This window comes from Lissotriton helveticus, chromosome 9 (genome assembly GCF_964261635.1).
Source record: "Lissotriton helveticus chromosome 9, aLisHel1.1, whole genome shotgun sequence".
Taxonomy (NCBI): Eukaryota; Metazoa; Chordata; class Amphibia; order Caudata; family Salamandridae; genus Lissotriton; species Lissotriton helveticus.
Genome location: NC_136070.1, coordinates 434945113 through 434966614, shown reverse-complemented (window position 1 = coordinate 434966614; position 21502 = coordinate 434945113). Strand labels below are relative to the sequence as shown.

General features: G+C 43.4%; 1 protein-coding gene across 3 annotated transcripts in view; it reads left to right on the top strand.

The window, feature by feature from the left end:
- TNFAIP2 (TNF alpha induced protein 2) overlaps positions 1-20664 on the top strand; it is a 357846-nt gene extending 337182 nt beyond the window's left edge. For all 3 annotated transcript variants that reach the window (XM_078660234.1, XM_078660235.1, XM_078660236.1), the window contains 2 exons: positions 13339-13460; positions 17944-20664. In XM_078660234.1, coding sequence (XP_078516360.1) covers positions 13339-13460; positions 17944-18112 — 291 coding nt within the window. In that variant the 3' untranslated portion in view covers positions 18113-20664. The remainder of the gene's footprint in view (positions 1-13338; positions 13461-17943) is intronic.
- The last annotated feature ends 838 nt before the right edge of the window (positions 20665-21502 follow it).

Sequence of the window (21502 nt, the reverse complement as noted above, 5' to 3'; positions counted from 1 at the left end):
TCACGCAGCGGGCCTCTCACCGGTGTGCCAAAGGGGCCGAACGCAAGCCAATCTGCAATCTGTATGGGCCTGTAATGCACCCAGTGCCAGGAACTCTGGTTGGATCGCCTCCCAGCGATACTCTGCAGCGCTCAACCGGTCTCTCAACTGGAATGCCTCTACCACCATTGCTGCAGTGGCACACACCAAAGTAAGGGCCTTCACATGCACCCACTGCCAGTTCCCCTTTGGCAGTATACACCCACATCCCACACAAGCACAAGTGACACCAACAACACCCCACCCAACACCACACGCTTCAGCAAACCTACACCCCATCACTCACGTGCATGCAATCTACTTAACACATGATCTCTCAGCAGACATGCAACTGAAATCTGGGACCTGCAGAGCAGTAACCCACTGGACCTCATTTCCTCATGGAAACCTGGCTCAACTCCACGTTGGCATCTGCTATCGCCACAGTTATTCCAGCGGGCTACAAGATCGCACAACAGGAACGCTCTCCCAAGCCAGGAGGAGTACTCAAAATCATCTACAAAAACTCCATTCTACGGTAGGCACCACCCCCTTAATGGAACACCTGTACTTCAAGCTGCAGCTCTGAAAACCTCACCCCAAATGGAACCCACTTCTACCAGTCACCAGGACCACGAGCCACTTTCAACAATCACTGATTTCATCGCCCCCCCCCTCACCTCGACTCCAGAGCCTCCATACTCCTCAGTGACCTCAACTTCCACTTATAACACAGAACCGACCATTGCTACACAGCACTACTTGAAAACCTGAGCAACATTGGACTAACCCAGCTCGTCACAGAACCAACGCACATCGCAGGACACACACTAGACCCCATCTTCACTAACAGCCTCAAGTACAGCTCCACATCATCGCTCACATGGACTGACCACTCCAACATCCACTTCCAAATCAACACAGCACAATTCAACACACGCACCAGTGCCAGCCTACCCTGCCTTAACTGGGGCAAAAATGCAGTAGCTGATTGGCTCCACATCCTCGGCACGGATCAACCTAACCCCACGTCAATAAAGACATCACCAACTTCAACAAAGACATCACCAACTTCAACAAGTGGACCAAGAACTGAGCAGATTCTCTTCACACCCATAAAGCACAACAAGCAAAGGAGAACCAACAACCAAGCCAGCTGGTACACATAGGACCTTTGAGATGCCAAACAGCATTTCAAATAACTAGATAGAAAATAAAGATCCAGTCACAAAAGCCTCCAACAGAACCATCTACAAGGCTGCCCTCAGGTACTACCACCAACTACCGAGAGACACCAACACCAAGAAAAGAGCGTTAGCTAAACACATCAAAGGGAGCACCAACAGCTGCATAGAGATCTTCTTGATAGTCAAGGACTTCAGCACACCCCCTGCCTCTGTCAACAGCATCACCCCCTCCCAAGAACTCCGACGACCTATCAAATTTTTTCCACAATAAAACCGCAAGCATCTACAGCAGCAATTTGTACACCAGCCATGCCCTAGCGTTCTTATCAACAACCCGTCCATCACCTACCAAGATGACCACATTAACAAATGGGAAACTCTCACCAGAGAGACTCAACGAAGATCATGAAGTCCATCTTCCTAGGGCCCTAAAACATCTGTGCCATTCATCACATCCGCCACATTCTCTGAAGATTGGAATCATGCAGCGGTCAATGCCCTTCTCAAGAAACTGTCGGTCGACCTGAACCAACTGAGCAACTTCTGCCTGATCTCTATGCTCCCCAAAGTGATAGTGAAAGCCATGAACAAGCAACTGACAATCAACCTCAAACTACACCACTGGACAATACCAGGATTCAGAAAAGGTCACAGCTCCGAAACCGCTCTCATTGCAGCCACCGACTACATACAGACCATCATGGACTGAAGAGAGACGGTGGCCCTCATCTTGCTTAACCTCTCTGCGGCATTCAACATAGTCTCCCCCAACTGAAGATTCTATGACATCGGCAGCCAAAGACCCACATTCAAATGGATCTGCTCCTTCATCACAAGAAGAACCCAAAGAGTCAGACTGCCACTCTTCCTATCGGAGACCAAGCACTTGATCTGTGGAGTTCCCCAGGGATTGTCCCTCAGCCCTACCCTGTTCAATATCTACATAACCTCGCTCACCAGCACCATCGGATACCATGTTATCAACATCATCTCCTACGCTGACGGCACCCAACTTATTCTCTCCAAGACAGACAAAACTAACACCACCAGAAACAAGTTAACCGACTGCATGACCATGGTAGCAGAATGGATGAGAATCAACTGTTTGAAGCTCAACTGTGACCAGACGGAACTACTGGTATTCAAAAATAAGACCTCTCCTTCGGATGCCACCTGGTGGCCAACTGAGCCAGGACCAACACCACACCCACCGACCCCAGGATCACCCTGAACGACCAAATGAACATGACCGCACAAGTCAACGCAGTGAGTGCTGCCTGTTTCCACATCCTACTCAAGTTACGAAAGATCTTCAAATGGCTGCCATAGAATGTCAAACAAATCAAGCATGCACTCATCACAAGCAGACTCCACTACAGCAACACTCTACCCGGGATCTCCAAGCAGCTCACACACAGACTACAGACCATGCAGAATGCTGGCACAAGATGTAGCCTCAAACTACAACACTGTACCAACATCTCACCTGAGAGCCCTCCACTGGCTCCCCATCAACAAACACAGCCAATGCAGACTTCTCATGCTCGCATACAAAGCCTTGCACATCACTGGATCAGCCTAACTGAATTGTGGAATTCACTTTCACCAGCCAGCCATAAACCACGTTCAGTCTCACGCTCACTCTCACATACCGCCTGCATTCACAAAAGCAGAGAAGGAGGGCATCCATTCTCCTACATCACACCAATGAACAAAGTCCCACAGCACATCAGACCCCCCCCCCTCCTCACTTCTTGAGTTCTGCAAGTAGCTGAAGATATGGCGATTCAATTAACCTTGCGGGGACCATACTCCTTCACTCCTGCTCAAGTTCTTGGATACCCTCTTGGGTGATTAGCACGCTTTATAAATAGACGTAACATAACCGGTTCAAAACACATTGCAGATTCCTCATTTGTTTTAGTTTTGTTTGTCGTTTCTGCATCCTTCAATCACCAACCTTGCATCAGGTAATGCAATCTATATTTTCTTCAACTGTACAATTAGTGGGCAGCAGTAGAACAAGTCTATAAAGATTTGATGATGTCTGTATTTATAAAAGTAGGTGGACATCAGCTGAGGGAAAGAGGAGTAGTGCTCTATTGTAGAATTGAGTATTGAAGTATCAAAATAGGGATCCCTGTTGTGTGGAAGAGAATAACTGTTCTCCCTCAGTTGTACACTCTCCTGGAATTAGCATTTGCTACTCAGGCTAGATCAGCAAAGTTACTGGTCTGCCAAACTGACATGCATCTCTGCTGTTGGGGGGGAAAAGATTCTGAACTCTTTGGGCATGCCTGGTTCCTATATGGCCTTGGAGACTTAAGAGTCACCATCCACCAATTGCTCCAAGAGATAACTGTTCTTCGTCATGACCATTTAAACAATTCTTCAAAAGACTTGTTCCCATGAACTGACTTTAGAACCCCATCATGAATGTTATTAAATGACATAGACTGTGACAAATTCAAATATGTGTAAACTGTAAAATTATCACAGAAATACCTCTTACACAATATTAAGAAACATAGGAGACCTGCGCTAAACCACACTACCAGTCAGGAAAGACACCCTGAGAAAGTGGTTTCACCTACCAATATGAAATAGAAGTTACAAAGATGCTCTAGTGTGAGCACTTCTAAAAGTGTAGTCTAAGTCCAAGAAGGCTTGTTCCTCTTCAGACTGTCAGCACTGCCCACTTTTCCAGAGAATCGTTATTCAGCCCCCTGGGGGTGCAAAGAGCATGGGTGCCCATTTTCTGAGCCCTTGGGGCACTGCAGTATTACACAAGGGACACCTGATGCTTCTGTAATACAGTTAGTGCTAGTGCACTGATAAAGCTGGCCCTGTTATGAGGGCCATTCCCTCATTAGCATGGGGCCTAGCCCTGTGTTAATGAGGGAAAATACTTTGCCTCTGTGACTGCAACATATTAAGGTCATGGGTGCAGGGGCAACAAAGGCTTTCTTGGATGCACTGACTTAATTAACTTCTCAGCCTGTACCTCTACAAACCTCAAAACCCGCCACAAAACTATAAATTACTACTTTATCCAGTATTGGGGTATCTTTCATAGGTTCACATGCCTGAATCATTCCCCGTCGTCGAGGCGGGAGTCCCACGGTAACAATATATACAATAGCAGTGCCTAAAAATCCTTGTAGTAGGCTGGAGAAAGGTATAGGCCCAAAACTTAGCAGCCTATCTACCTCCTTTTTGTAAAAAGAACTGAAATAGTAGCACCAGCCAATCGGCTGTCCTCACCCTCTAGAACCTTCCCAGCTCAGGCATTTCTCCACAGATTTTCACCGCACTTCGTGTGGAAGGGAGTCTCCCTGAGTGCCTACTCAGTTTTTTCTGTTTTCTCTTCAGGATGTCTGAAAAAAAGGCTCTTTTCAAATCTTGTGGGACCTGTTTTAAGAAGAGGGTCCATGTGGATGACCAGCACTCTGACTGCATCTACTGTCTGCACCCCTCACACATTGTGAAGGATTGCAGAATCTGCCGCACCTTCCCTGCCAAAACCATCAGGGACAGGGAGGCAAGGGTTCTTTTATGTCTTGAGTCATCTTCCACGGATGATGAGGACAAGGCCTCTACTTCCAGTAAGAGAGCCAGATCCCGAGAAAGCTCTTCTCCTGAGAGAAAGAAGAAACATAAACTCTCTCAGAGCTCTTCAGAACCCTCAAGAAGGTCATCGTCTCCATCAGGACATTCATCTGCAATTGTGAGTACAGCCCAGACTAATACTGTCACTCTGGTGTCTTCTCGCACTACAACTGTCAGCAGCTGCTATCACCTCTTCTAGGGTGTCAGCTAAGATTTCTTCTGCAAAACCTGCCACGTCGACACCATCGTCTACGCTGTCGTAGTCTAAAGTTTCTGTGTCAGTCATTGTCGACGAGAGCCCCGTCGACGTCTAAGCCGTCGTCGACTAAGAGCCCTTCGACGACGGAAGGCCCGTCAACGACCAAATCATCGTCTACAAGGAGCTCGTCGACGACCTCATCGGCAGTCCCGTCGACTAAGACACCATCGACGGCCTCGTCGACGAAGGATTAGTCTGCAGCCTCGTCGACGACTGCATCATCGTCTAAAACCCCGTCGACGGCGAAACCGTTGATGACAGCCCCGTCGACAGTAAAACCATTGATAACCGCCCCGTCGACAACAGACCTGTCGACGACGCCACAATCCATAACGACCAGTTTAGCTGTGGCGATTACACCTGCACATCTGCTAAATAAAACCCCTCCATCAAGAGTGCAATATACACGTTTTTAAATGAAAACTTATCATAGACAAGACTATTCTCACATCTCTCCACTTCTACCATCACATATTTTGGAAACCTATGTGGAGGAGGATTCTGATGACGAAGATGATGAGGGTCCCTTTGGGATTGCCAGTCACCCTTCACAATTAGACATCAAATGTCAGGAGGAGGATGAAGAGGATATGCAAGACCATTATTATCAAGAAAACTTATCAACGCCTTATTATACTCCATCAATAAGGCCTCCACGTTCCGAAGAGGCAAGTCATCTCCCTCCTTCCTTTATTCAAGACTTGCAAGCCATGTTGGCAGACTATCGCCAAAGATTTCCTCCTACACCAGCTCCTTTTGTGCCTCCCGTGCCAGTGGATGCACCACGTCCTCCTTCGCCAGAGGTTCCAGTCTCGCCAAGACACACTGCGGTTCCTACGCCACAGGGTGATCTTGATACCTCATCTTCAGATGGTGATGGGAGAGAAGAAGGCGAGTTGCCTGCGGACAACACGCCTACAGATCCATGGGATGAATATATAATCCCTATGCCTTCACCGCCAGTACCACAGCCCTCAGATTCTCTACCAGAAGATATTGGCGGATTTCATAACATCATGCAGCGAGCTGCTGCACGGTTTCAACTGCCTGTAACGGTAGAGCAGTCAGACTGTTTCTTGCTTGACTTGAAGGAGGGGTACAGAAAGATTACCAGAGCAATACCAATTATTGACTATATATGGAAGGAAGGCCTTAACATCATGAAAACACAGGCTTCTATTCCGGCAGTCCTTCCTCGAATTGAAAAGCAGTATCGAGCACCATCAGATACTCCATCTTGTCTATTGGGACATCCTCGTCCAGACTCAGTAATATCTCGGGCTGCACAGCAAAGATCCAAGAATCCCTCGACTCCGATTTCAACACCCCTGACAAGGAGGGCAGGAGGCTGGATTTGATAGGGAAAAGGTTCTCCACGAATGCTACAGCATCCATTAAAGCGGCTAATTCCTTGGCAATTCTTGCCCGCTATGACCGACAGATGTGGTCGGACCTGTCGGAATTCATAAATTTAATACCTGAAGATCGACAGCAAGACGCGCGCAAGATAGCACTGGAAGGAGAGAGGGCAGCATCGGAGATCATTGACTGCGCTCTAGACATCTCTAACACCAATTTCAGACAATTAGCAGGCGGAGCAGTCCTCGGGCGACAAGGCTGGCTCAAGGCTACCTCCTTCAGGCCAGAGGTTCAAACAAAAATGATAGATATGGCTTATGATGGTGACTCACATTTCGGTAAGCACATAGACGATGCTTTATTAGCTATTAAAACGGATACCGACACCGCCAAATCTCTTGGTACCCTACAATATAAAAGAGGATCTTTTAGAGGGGCAAGATGCCGTGGTTTCTCCTCCAGAGGAAATGATCACAACCAGCAAAATAGACCGTACAAGTCTCAGTACAAACAACCATACTATCAATCGTCTTACAGGCCTACCTCTGGTAATTTCTCTCATCAGGTAGGAAAACGACGATCAAACAATCAAGGACGTGATTCCAACAACCGTCAATGAGTATTGCCGGACGCCAGTCCATCATCCTCCCCTCCCTGTGGGCGTGAAAATTTCCGCATTTTACCAACAGTGGCGGACTATAACTTCAGATCAGTGGGTTCTAGATCTGGTCAAGAATGGACACACTTTGGAGTTTCTGAAGAAACCACCGCCCAGGGGTCCCCCTCCCCCTCGTCTTCACTTACTGTTCAAAGAGGCCTTAAAGATGCTGCGCAAGAATGCGATAGAAAAAGTTCCCACCTCTCAAAAAGGGAAAGGATTTTTACTCTCGCTTCCTCATAGAGAAAAGATCAGGAGATTGGCGCCCAATCTTAGATCTGCGCAGAGTTGAGAGATGAGAGTTGGCCTAACGGCTAGGGCGTTCGACCTCGGACCTGCAGAACTGGGTTCGAGTCTCGGTAACGACGCCAAAACCTCCTGTGATTCTGGGCAAATCACTTAATCTCCCCGTGCCTAAAAATGAATGTGTCCTCATGTAACGTAACTGGTGCAATGTAAAGCGCTCTGATACCCGATTCGGTTCGGGTCTAGTTCGCGCTATATGAAACTCTGAAGAAGGAAAAAAAAAAGCTCAACAAATATCTAAAGAAACAGGGTTTCCGCATGGTGACTCTGACAGATGTCCTGAATTGTCTCAACGCAGGGGACTTTTATGGCTTCTCTGGACCTAGAAGACGCCTACTTTCACATCCCTATTCACCCAAAACACTGCAAATACCTGAGATTTGCAGTGACTGGCGTCCGTTTTCAATTCAAGGTGCTCCCATTTGGTCTAAAGTCGGCACCAAGAATATTTACGAAGTGTTTAGCCCCAGTTGCTGCCGCACTGAGGTCACAGGGAATACAAGCCTTCCCGTACTTGGACGACTGGCTGCTAAAAGGTCCATCCGTGAACTCCACAAGGAAAGCGGTCAAAAGCTCCCTCTTTCTATTCTCAAATTTGGGACTCCCCCCTCAATTCAAACAAGTCTCAATTGCAACCCCGTCAGGTATTAACCTTTCTGGGAGCATTACTGGACACGTGCCAATGCAAAGCGTTCTTGACTCAGGAACGACAAACGAAACTACTAAAGCTGGCAAAACAAATATCTGCAAGAAGGTCACTTTCGGTCCGAACATATGCTTCCCTTCTAGGGATGTGTTTGTCTGCAATCAATCTAGTCCCAATGGCAAGACTCAGAATGAGACCTCTACAGGAGGAATTAACACCGACAGTGGCGGCAGGTAGAAGGCTTGTTCGAGGATCGCTTAAAGGTAACATCCAGAATGAGGCGAGCCCTTCTTTGGTGTTCGAAGGAAGACAGTCTGTCACTAGGCCTCACATTTCTCCAGCCCATGCCAGAATTTACCTTAACAGATGCTTCCATGGAAGGTTGGGGAGGTCACCTCCAGGACCTCCAAACTCAAGGTCGATGGTCTCGCCAGTATCGGCAGAAACACATCAACAGCCTGGAGCTGAGAGCCATCTTTCAATCTCTGAAAGCTTTCCTTCCAAGGATTGCGAACTCCTCAGTGCTGGTGCGTACGGACAATACCACCAGCATGTTTTATATCCACAAACAAGGGGGAACAAGATCTCTCCCTTTGGCAAGAGGCTCAAGTAATATGGGAGTGGGTCATACGACACGGCATATCCCTCAGAGCGGAACATGTGCAGGGTATTCAGAACTCTCTAGGCGACAACCTCAGCAGGTTTCTCACAGGTTGCCACGAATGGGAGCTCGAGCAAGATCAAGTGGACAGGATCTTTCAAACATGGGGCACACCAACTCTGGATCTGTTTGCGACACGGCAGAACAGCAAATGCCTGTACTTCGCCAGCAGATTTCCTCAACCGGGGTCAAGGAGAAATGCCCTGTTGATGAGATGGAATCTTCGCATACGCCTTTCCTTCGATTCCGCTTATTACAAAAATACTGCAGAAAATGAAAAGGGAACATTGCACACTCCTCCTAATTGCTCCTCGCTGGCCGAGGCAGTACTGGTTCTAAGAACTGCTTCTTCTGTCTCGACAACCTTCACTTCGTCTCAGACCGACAATGTCAATGCTGACAAGAGAAGGAGGCCAGATTCTGCACCCGCATCCTCAATCGCTTCACTTGCACGCCTGGCTCCTGACTTCCTAGAATTTCAGGATCTTAACATTTCTACAGATTGCAGAGCAATTTTAACTCAAGCCCGTGCTCAAAGTACCATCAGAACATACCGTTTTAAGTGGAAAAGATTCTGTAGCTGGTGTGAGGCAAATAATATTCATCCGCTCCAAGCTCCTCCAGAGGACATCCTTCCTTACCTGCTGTCCTTGGCCAAGGCAGGTCTAGTTTTTTCTTCTATTAAGGTACATCTGGCCGCTATCTCCAGATTCAGGAAGAGTTCCAACAAACCATCACTGTGTTCTTCCTCATTAATAAAAACAATTCCTTAAAGGATTATTCCGAGCTTTCCCTCCAGTTCGACCTCCGCCTCCTGAGTGGGACCTCAATATTGTTTTATCCCAACTGTTACGAAGGCCATTTGAACCTATTCACAAAGCTGAGCTGAAGTTTCTAACTTGGAAAGTAGCTATCCTGCTAGCCCTCACTTCGGCCCGTAGAAGATGCGAGCCTTCACAATCAGAGCCTTTTATTACATTTCACTAAAGACTATGTAACGCTAAGAACTAATCCAAAGTTCATTCCAAAAGTACCATCGCAATTTCACATTAATCAGCCGGTGAAACTAAAGACCTTTTTCCCGGACCCTGTAACTCCAGCAGAAAAGACATTGCATTCCCTGGATGTGAAACGGTGCCTTAAGTTCTACCTGCATAGAACTAAGAGCATACGCAAATCTAACCAGCTATTTGTTGCTTATGGACAAACCACACTGGGGCAGGCTGTAACGAAAGAGACTATAGCCAGACGGCTATCTTCTGCAATTCTCTTTGGTCACGAAAAGGCTAACAAACCCCTAACAAGAAGGGTTAAAGTGTATTCTACCAGAATGTCAGGGCCTACTGCCCTATTCGCTGGAGTGACGCTGGAGAAGATTTGCCGAGCTGCTACGTGGAAGAGTGTCCACACCTTTACGAAGCACTACTGCTTGCAGTCGGCATCTCATGATGATACAGCAGTGGGGGAAGCGGTGCTGCAGCATCTTCTTCACTAAGGTTGGACGTTTATGGTCTCTCTTTGGAATGTTTAAACCATATGTATTCACTGTAGTTTTTTCTGTTAAATGCTGTCTTATTTTATACTGTATTGTATGGAGGTTTTTTGCTGCATATGTTATGAAGACATGTATGAGCTCTATAACCTTCCAGGTTGCGTGGGGATAGGTACAATCTCTTGACTCCCACCTTCCGCTAACGACAGATATAGTCTTACTGCTTGTTACTCTGATTCAGGCATGTGAATCTATGAAAGATACCCCAATACTGGATAAGAAAACAAGTTACTTACCTGTAACTACACTTATCCAGTATTGGTATCTTTCGTAGATTCACATGCACCCACCCTCCTCCCCGACAGGGCAGTTCTTTTTTACGGATACTTACTTCTCACTTGTGCTGGGAAAATCTGAGAACTACCTGAGCTGGGAAGGTTCTAGAGGGTGAGGACAGCCGATTGGCTGGTGCTACTATTTCAGTTTTTTTTACAAAAAGAGGTAGATAGGCTGCTACGTTTTGGGCCTAGTTTGGGCCTATACCTTTCTCCAGCCTACTACAAGGATTTTTAGGCACTGCTATTGTATATATTGTTACCGTGGGACTCCCGCCTCGACGACGGGGAATGATTCAGGCATGTGAATTTATGAAAGATACCAATACTGGATAACTGTAGTTACAGGTAAGTAACTTGTTTTCGTACATTTATATTAAAAATCTAAATTACTTAAAATGACAAACTATATTAAAAACATCAACAACAATTACACAAATAACATAAAATTAAAATATTATTAAACACAAAACTTAAATATTTCTTACCTTAAAAAATATATATTTTTGTCAACGATATTTTTGCACACTATTTCTGTTTCACAATTTAAAAAAATCAGTAATTGTGCAACTTGATATTTTTGACTATATTTTATCCGAACACCCTTTTGAATTGTCATACCACTGGGAAAAACACTAAATTAAGAGAGAATATGGGAAAAAAACAGCACTTGCACAACAGTGCCCCCACGATCTTCCTAACCGCATCAACAACGAGTTAACAAGAATCCATCGCACAAATAATTCTTTGACTAAAGCAATGGGTGTTTTAAGTTTAAGGAAGTGAAATTGGTGTGTTCAGTCATTTACTATTTCCATTTACAAGTAACCAGAAACTTGAAAAAAAGCACATTGTAATGCCTAATGTGCACCGCAGGCTGGAGTGTATGCAACATAAGCACAGCTAAATATCCTCCCACAATACTCGATCAATGCTTTCCATCAAAACCTGGTTCTTCTCAATTATTCATATGCATTTGTTCACAACAGTGACATTAGACAGGAAGATTTTCCATTATCTTTATTTTTTGCATAACCTCATAAATTTTATATCTTCAATTTTTCCATATTCTTATTTTATATATTTTTTCTTTGTTCATTAAAAGTAGAAAGTTTAAAAAAAATCTTTTCTTTCACAAATACAAAAATAAGCACAATCATTACGATCAATATTCTTTAAACAAATCTGTACAATAGAAAAAAAAGAACACCCCTGGACTGACTTCGATAAATTCACACATACTATACCCATTCAAACCCATACAAACTCTCACAAAACTTCATACAACTTGCATCTGTACATGGTAGATGTTACATATGACCAGCGGAACCTCTGCAAAAAACAGATATTAAAGTTCAGAGCACAAGGCTCAGCACAGCAACATATGCACAGGGATTGCAAAACATGGGCACCACCCTGGCCCACGAGAGGGGCCAGCACTCGGGCATATTAATAACATCTGTTCTCAATGGGAATTATCCCTGGCACAAGGTAACCCTGTGTCCCAAGCAAACACTCCCAGTTTATGAGCAAAGACCCGGTAGACAGCATCATGATTCATGAGCAGTGCCATTTGCAGGCAAGTAGGGCTGTTAAAAGGCCAGTGCTCTGGTATTTTTTTAAAAAGCTTGACAATCCATATTTAATCACAAATGTTCTTTTTAATTACCATTTATGAATAAATAGGTAAATTGAGGACCTTGTCCTATACTTTTCACTTTAGAGTCGCATTGTCCTGTTACTTTCCAAGTATATACTACTTGTTGGATAATGGCGTGCTGTTAGGAGGTTGACCTGAGTTTACTTGACTTTGAATTTGTGACTTCACATAACATGATCTGAGGCTGATGAAAAATTGGTCTTTGGGAAAGTTTTATTTCTAGTTTCTGATCATATCCATTGTGTTTGCCACCTTACTTCACAACCAACAGGTTTTTGCAGTAGACCTAAAAAAATGCTTATATTGATATTAAAACTATGGTTGACCTTATACAGTTAACAAAGTTGATATCTGGGTCCTCAAGAGGACAAGGACAAATTCCTTTAAAACACTTCTTTCAAATTTTGGACTAAAGGAGAACTTCCTATGAGAAACAAATGAAGGGACCAGTGTTCAGTGGGGAATTCTGAATTCCTGGCTGACTATACACAATATTAAGAACAATATTTGAGGTGTCATTTTCCGGAGCTTTTTGAGGAAGGAAGGAGTTTAAATCATTCAAACATAATTTGGGGAATTTCGTGTTATGCTTGTTATGTGAAATTACACCATTACACTATGTTCTGTATCTACGCCACCATTTATGTCAAAATTCTGGAGCAGAAGCGCGAGAATAACACCAACAACCAGAACATGAGCAGCAGTTTTTGGCGGACTTTTTAAACCTATTTTTTGTGTGAAATGCATTCTCACATCAAAAGATGACGGACTCATTGTGTACTTAAATATAGTGCTAAATCACCGATTTGCATTTTTTGCATTTACATTACATTTTGCATGATTTTTCAGAAATTTTGCATAATGACCTTTAACTCACAGCATTTTGAAAAATCTTTTTCCTTTAAATTTACTAATAAAAAAGAACTGGCTATTGGATAATAACTTAAAGGCTTCAGACATATAAGTGCGATGGGTCAACTCTGGGAAACTGAGATTAAACTGATTATTCTTCAATACTAGACTAGAGAGCGTTCATGCTATTTGTTTTATTGTGCGGCTATACAGTATAACTACTATTTACAACAGGAAATTGAAAATATAAACTGTAAAGAAAATGTAATACAATAGGGAATGTTGTTGTGTTTCAGGGTTCAAAGGCCGAATGGTTGAATGATGCGATCCCAAAAATAGCTGAAATCATCAAACTTCATGACATAGATGCTATAAGGACCGAGGTTGCTTCACTTGCAAGCCAGTACCCAGATATAAGGTGAGAAGATCTATGATAATTTCTAGTAAAGCTACAGGATTATAAATGTCAAAGCAATGCCTATGTATTCCAATGGTGTTTACCTTCCTATGATATACTTCTTTCAATATTCCCAAATCCTAAAGGTTTCAGTTATTTGTAAAATATGCACATTTTGAGTGGTTGCTCAGTGCTCTCAATTGAAAGACTTTAAATCCGATAAACACTATTGCATTCACAAACCATGGAATTTGAAAGTCCCAGGGATTGTGATTACACATGTGTTTGGTTCAAAGTCCGAAACCCATTTTGCGAGTTAAAAAACCATTGCCGACTCAGCAAAAAGGCGATCCATTCCACATTTGAATTAATTGAAAGTTGCATTGACCAGTTGCTGACACTGCAAAGGAGGAGGTAATTATTTTGCATTGGGGAAGTGATCTTATCACCCCTTTAGCTGTTGTTCATTTGGGAACGGAGTAACACAAGGTAGCCCATGCCCTGTGTAAATGGACTATTCCCATGGGGAACAGGGTCAAGACTGATTTGCACATGGCTTGTTCTAAATTGAAATGGCTTGCGGAGCAAAAAACAATGGATTTAGGCTCAGATCTCTGTACTGGGGTGAATACCTGACCATGTTCAGAATTCTGTCCATCAATTGTTATTTTTTCATTTGTCACCCCGAGTGGGACGGGTATGGCCAGACGTGGGTCCTGTGTGCTCCATGACACTGGAGTCAAGCCAGCTTGACTGATGAGGGGTGACCCTAACCCTGGGCGTAGTGTGCATAGCGGGGCTACGCGGCATGCCACGGAGTTGGCAACAAATTCTATGGAACTCCACCTAGCTCCGCTACGCCGCCCAACTCCACCCTCCTATTAAGATATACCTTAACACTAACTTAAAACAATTAAAAAACACTTACCTTTTAACCGTGGCATCCCCAGGCTGCCCTCCTCCTCTTCGCTATTTCTCTCAAAAAATGTGCATGCGTGGGCGTGCGTGCATGCACAGTTTTTTAAGTAGTATTTCTAATGGCGAAGAAGAGGAGGAGGACAGCCCGGGGATGCTGCGGTTAAAGGTAAGTGTTTTTTTTATTGTTTCAGTTATTAGTGTTAAGGTATATATTAATCGGGGGTGGAGGCGGGTGGCGGGCCAACTCCGTTCCGCTGCAGAGTGCATGGAGTTTTGCCTACTCCGCGTTCCCCAAGGAACGCCGAGGAGGCAAAACTATGCACACTCCACAGGCGGAGCGGAATTCTCCATACACGTTAGGTGCTGGTCCTAGGATCCTTGTTTCCAGTCCAGGAAAGACCTGACCTGGCAGTTTAGGCTGGACTGTTCCCATGGGGAACAGGGTGTAGACTGATTTCCATATGGCTGTGTCTAAACTGCAATGGCATGAGGAGCAAAAAAACTATGGATTTAGTCCGGATCTCTTTTCCTGCGTTGAATGCCAGACATTGTTCAGCATTCTGTCCATCAATTGTTCTTATTGCATGTGTAAATGTTTAGCCTGTCCTCTCATTTTAGCCAACAGTGTTGTGCACTGGGGTTTGTAGTTCTTCTTCACATTGTAAGTATGCAACGAAAAATCCTATTATGCAATGTACAGTTGGCTCAAAGTTAAAGACTAGCTGAATGAGATGACCATTCTCCAGGTATTAGTGACAGAGCATAGTAACAGGTCTGTGACAAGGTCCACTCAATGAATGATGACAGCGCTCAGTCTCCTCACTGTAGGACCTTGTTTTTGACACTTTTCCAAGGCATGCATGTGCCTTTTCATAGATATGAAATTCTAGGAGAGCACCAGGCAGGCGATTGCTTATAGTTTGGTTAATGGTACACTTGTGTCACGTCTGTGGAAACATCAGCAGCTGGGGTCATAGCTGCAGGGCTAAGTAACCGCTGCAGCTAGTGAGCGAGCCTGACTTATTCTATGAAGATTTGGGGAGTGGGTAGGAGTCCTCCTCCTAAAGAAGCCTGCAAACGATTTCACCAAATGTGCATTTCACATCACAAGTTTAAAATAAGTGTGTATAAAGCATTATGCTCCACGTGAAGTTCTGAAAGTACACTCATAAAAAAATGTATACTTTGACAGTGTGTTAAACGAGCCTAGTCCTGCCCATGTCCAAAGGTGGGTGTAATTCTGAGCATACCACTTTGTTTCACTGATTTACCCTTTAATGGCTCAGTATACTCTGGGGCATGTTTACACATCCCTATTGCCACAGGAACGTCACTCTTAACAACATACCTGTGGCGAAACGGGATTCGCCTTATTTACAAGGCAGTGTTAAGCCACTTAATGTGGCTTAACTCCGCCTTGTAAATAAAACACCCTTTAACGCTATACTTAGCATGAAAGGGATGGCAATGGGTGTTGGGTTGGGCGTTCTGCCTCAACACCTATTGATTTTTAACGCTATTTACAAGGGTGGCATAAGTAGGAGGCAGCACCAAAATTAAGACCAGTAAACACCTGGTCTTAACATAGTGTAACTGTTTCTATGTGTGCTGCAAAAACAGCAAAACACCATGAAGGATTGTTTTGTCCCTTCCTGCACATAGACAATCATTACAAAAATGACTATTTGCAGTTTATATGTGTACTACACAATGCAGCACACATAGAAGTTAGCAATCACCATTTGTGACTGTTTATGTGCAGGAAGAGACTCATTCCTGCACATAGTCAATAATTCCCGCAATGCAGGCACCCGTGCGCTATGATGCAAGGGTGCCTGCATTGGCGCTAGGCAGTTTACTTTAGCTCCAGTGCTAGGGAAATCGCAGGGATGTGCCACATCTATGTAAATACAGTGCATCCTTGCATATTCAGCATGGTGAAGCGAGGGGTTCGCATTTTGTGCTTAACGCCATGCTCTACCATTCCTTGTACATATGCCCCTCAGTGTTTTAATTCAGTGCACATTTTCTGATGGGGGCATGATATTTTGTAATGGGTAAATATTACATCATACCTTCCCCATTGCAGCTTCCTGTAAGTTCTAGCAGCTGACACACAAACGCTCTACCTCTCACGCGTTTGTCGCATTTTACATTTGCTTCTTTCTTTACCCTCACCCATACTTTTTCCTACCCATATCTCTGATCATTTAATTTGTGGATGTTACTTTTCCATTCCAAGGCCGAAAAAAAAATTACTCCTTTCCTTGACAAGTCATTTTCAGAAAGGAAAACTGCAAAATAGATTGATAAGATTCACAAACGTGTTATTATTAAGGTCTTTGAAATACTGTGTTGATGTGAACCACAACACCCCCCCCCCCCCACTTGATGTGAAATGCCTAATTTAAAGTGAAAGCCTCTTTTATGTGAAACACAGTATGACAAGGTAGGGACCTTTTTTTGACAGCTTTTGCTATCTCCATGTTAGTTATAGTGAGTCAACTTATGCTATCCATGTGAGTTACAGGGAGGCAGCTTATGCTATCTTTTCATGTTAGTTACAGGGAGGCAGCTTATGCCATCTCTTTATGTTAGTTATAGTGAGATGGCCTATGTTATCTCTTCATATTAGTTACAGTGGGACCATGCAGTAGCATGCTGTGCTTTAGCTTATGCTGTCTGCCTCGATCTGAAATGCCTCAATTAAGTTCAAATTACTGCCTTTACATACAATGCCTGACATTGCACAGGACGAAAACTCAGCTGTAAACGAAGAGAGTGAAAGTGTCTTATGTTATCTTGTTTGCATATTTTTATGAGTAATTTAAAAAAATACATCTCAGTAATTTGTATGAAAGTTTCAACATGCAGATAAAAGCAACGTACGTTTTTATGGTAATTTGAGGAGATCACTTATAATAATGCGACCATTAAAAATCATGTTACAAATGCATATGCCTCGTTAGAACATTCAACCACCCACAAAGCTAGACAACCATTTGAGAGACGTAAAACATACCCCTGGACCTCTTAGAAAAATGTTGTGAAATCTAAAAACCATGATAATGCAACAGTGAGTGGCAAATACATTGGGTTTGAGTACATAACTGTCCTTCACTGTTGAATCATTGAAACCTCGATCGTGGAAGAAACTATTCCACTTTTTCCCTCATTGTGTCATTGGGGACATTCTAGTGATCTACAAATGTGCCAGTTCGAATGCTTAATTTGTAAATAAATCAATGAAATACATAAATAGAGGTCCGCACAGTGTGCTGCTAAATGCTGGAGTTGCCATTTGTCAAGACTGATACCAATCCTGTTAGCACCTGATGCCACTTTCTTCCAAAAGTCTACACTTGTAGTCTCTACGTCATTTCTTCGGTGTTCTTTCTAATCCCTAGATTATTCCTTTGTCACTGTTGTCCTAGTTTTCTCCTACTTCATTTTACATTCCCTTCTTGCTCTGGATCAAAGTCTGTTGATGAAAAGTAGTGAAGCACTGGCTCAATCATAGTCATCTCTGATAGAAAAGGCTTGTAATCTGTGACCAAATCTAACTTTGTTCTGCATCCTTTCACAGCAAACGTCACGTCAAAGCGATCTTGTACATCAAAGGAAATCTCAGAAGAAGTGAATTGAAATCTATCACGAAAATCCTGGCCGACATTGGAGAAAGCAAGGAAGAGGACTCACCCAAGTTATTTTCTCATATAGCAGTTTCTCGAGGTTTTACCAGACAGGAACATTGAATTTTGTTCTAAATAAACGAGGAATGCAATGTGTTGAACTCTGCAGCGACCTCTGAACATGGTGCTGTTCCACATAGCCTATCACGCAGTGTTTCACAACATTGGAGGCCTGGGGAACTTCAACATGGATTTGTGTAAGAGTCGATTTTACGTGAAATTGTGGGGGGAAATATGTTTAGGGGGTTTTACAAGGAAGAAGCAGGAATAGACTTATCTCTCAAGGATCCCTTTGATTGCTGCCTTGGACCGTGGAATACACCTTCAACGCCTCCATGGCTAGCAACACCCCTTGAACGTTAAGAAATAAAGTATCAAGACCCCTGTAATGAGGCTCCTCAAGCAGAGGGGGACTGGAGATTGTTACCACCTGTTACAATGTCTTTAGACCAGATCAGCTACACTGGATAATTCTGGGTGATGATGCAGTTCGGTACATGGCTAAACTGCCTAATGTGACAATTTGCTCCTCGAATATGATTTTCGATAGTCACTTACTCGAACCGTTGACCATGTCTGGTACGTTCAGTCACGATGCATTAAGAGCAAGCGTGTGAGTGAGTCTGTTAGTGACAGTACTTGTTGATCAAATGACCTGCAGAGACCATTTCCTTTTTAGAGTGTAAAAGCATACATGCTATTGTGCGCAATATATGTTAAAAATTAGTTTTTCCCAATCGAAAATCTAGTCTGTAGAAACAGGGAATCTGACCCAGGTGAGGGCCTAAAATTATTATTTTCTGGAGAATTTGTTTTCCAAAGCACCAAACATTTTTTTCTAATTGTTGACTAAGGTAAAGAAAGTGCTAACTGAATATTTCCTTTTTCATTTATGAAATCATATTTGTTTGTCCCCGAATTCGATCCAATAACCTAGTTATCATTGAATGAGTCTTATGGGCTTCGCAAGGACAGGCTTCGTATCATGGAGAGATGGCACCTTCCCAACACTACAGAGTACAGACTCGCTCTCCTCTGTGCTCCTATATGGAGGGGTTTTCTGTAGGCATGGCATCCTCCGTTGTGGAGATCAGAAGGGAGCCATCATTGCTGGCTGCCCTTTATAAATAAAAAAGATTACACTGTGTCTGCCAAAAGCTTTACACCAGGAGTCTGATTTAAAGTATAGCATTGTGGAAGAAATTCTGCTATTGAATGATATTCCAAATCTCAGATTTTTTCCTATTGATTGTATATCAAAATTACAAGGTCCATAATATCAACCTGCACTCGCACTGACTCCAGAATATTGACTACCAACATACTGTCAATGTAGGCATACATAGGCAGGTATAGATTTAATACGTATGACTTCACATTTTCCACCCAACTATATATGAGGCCATTAGTTGTTATTCCGCTCTTTGAGTTCCACTTCTTTCTTCTGTTCTGCATATCTGGAAACAAAAGAGAACCGATAGGAGGCTTATCATTCCTGTATCTGACAGCCAGACTCTGGAATAATTTACCATTAAAACTAGAAAAATTCAGAGCTGCCTGGCATTTGGAATGGACATCAAAACATTCCACCTTTGTTAGTGTAACTTGCTGCCTGCATTAGATTAGTGGTGTCTCAGTGCTCTAAATAAATAAAGAAACCAATGAATTAATATACACTCTGAACCTGAACGGTGGACCTTAAGATTCCTTTGCTTCCTTTCGAGGAACATCTTCCTTCTGCCAATTGCTCCCTGCCTGTGGAATTTACGTTTGACTGCCGAAGGAGAGATCTGTGTGCAATGAAGGCCCATCCACACAGGATTATATTCTGTTCTCCATAGAGCACAGTCTGCACATAGGATTATATGTTATCAATGAAGCCTAGTACACACATAGGATTATATGCTGTTGCCTATGGAGCCCAGTCTACACGTAAGATTAAATGCCGTTGTGCATGGAGCCTAGTCCGCACATAGGATTAAATGCAGTTATCTATGGAGCCCAGTCTGCACATGGGATTATTTGCTGTTCTCTATGGAGCCCAGTCTGCAGATAGGATTATATGCTGTTGTCCACGGAGCCCAGTCTGCAATACGGTTATATGCTGTTGCCCATACAACCCAGTCCATACATAGGATTATACGATGTTGTCTGTGGAGCCCAGTGCACATAGAATTATATGCTGTTGTGCACGGAGCCCAGTACGCACTGAAGGTTATATGCTGTTGACCATCAGTCAAATGGCTATTAAGCAGCATATTAAACTCTACAGGCACACATAAAAACATGGCATCAAGAAGGCATTATGAAAAGGTCAAACCATTTGACATATGTATTTATATCGGTGACAAGTGTGCAAGTATTTCAGAATTTTAAGACTAATTAGTTTGTGCCAAAAAATCCTTTCTTATAGAAAGTGTGAATATGTTTCCTAGAATATTGAAACGACGGCTTTTATCCACTCAATGTTCAGGGTAGCTGAATATTTTATTTGTTTTTGTAACACATGTATTTAAAATGTATTATAATTTCCAAAGAATTGATGTATTTATTTGTATGTCTATTTTTTATTACCTATTTTGCACTGTGTTGATCAGTATTAAAGTATTGTCATCTTGAACTCGAGGCATCTTTATTCTCTGTGTCATTCACAGTTGATGGAAACATGGGACCATTACAAAAAGTCAAGACAACCAAACGATAAAATAATCTAATAGACTGGGCCTTATCACAAATGGGTCACAATGTTCTGATCACTGCACAAACCCCAGTTTGCATAGAGATCCTAATTCCAAGTAATACAAAGTTTACTGCATCCGGTACTGGGCACGATAAACTCCGCATGCCTGCAGTTTTCCCCACTTCAATTTCCGCAGATCAAACTTGCTGAAAAGTACCGGGAAAATCATGTCTGTGAATTACCAGAGCATGAGGAATTTGCTGCGGAAAGCACTGAATTCTGCATGATATTCCCATTTCAGAGGTTGATTTTAATATCCATCAATTCCAAATCCTGTATTCATTGCAGCAGTATTTATCAGCAGTATTGGGGTTTACCGGGTCTAGTAAAATACCTTATTCTCCTTTGCCCTAATTGTGATCCCGGCCTAGGACTAGTCTGTACCAGACTAATGTCAGTTGAATTTGGTTTCAATTGTGCGGTAGGTGAGAAAGATAGTGGGGCATATTCTCAAGGAACTATAGCAGAGTTAATGGCACTTTATCGCAGCCAAAGTGGCGATAAATTTAGCGCCCCATTCACAAGCTGGTGCTAACAGCCCATATCACCAGTTTACCTGTGATAGCAGCCACAAAACACATCGCCACAGATGACCCCCGCAACTATCGCTAATGAAATGCAGAGTAGGCGATCCCATGCAAAACGCAGCGACAACACCACTCTGCAACATTCTCAACGACCAGCCAGATCAGTGATAAGATCACAAAACATGC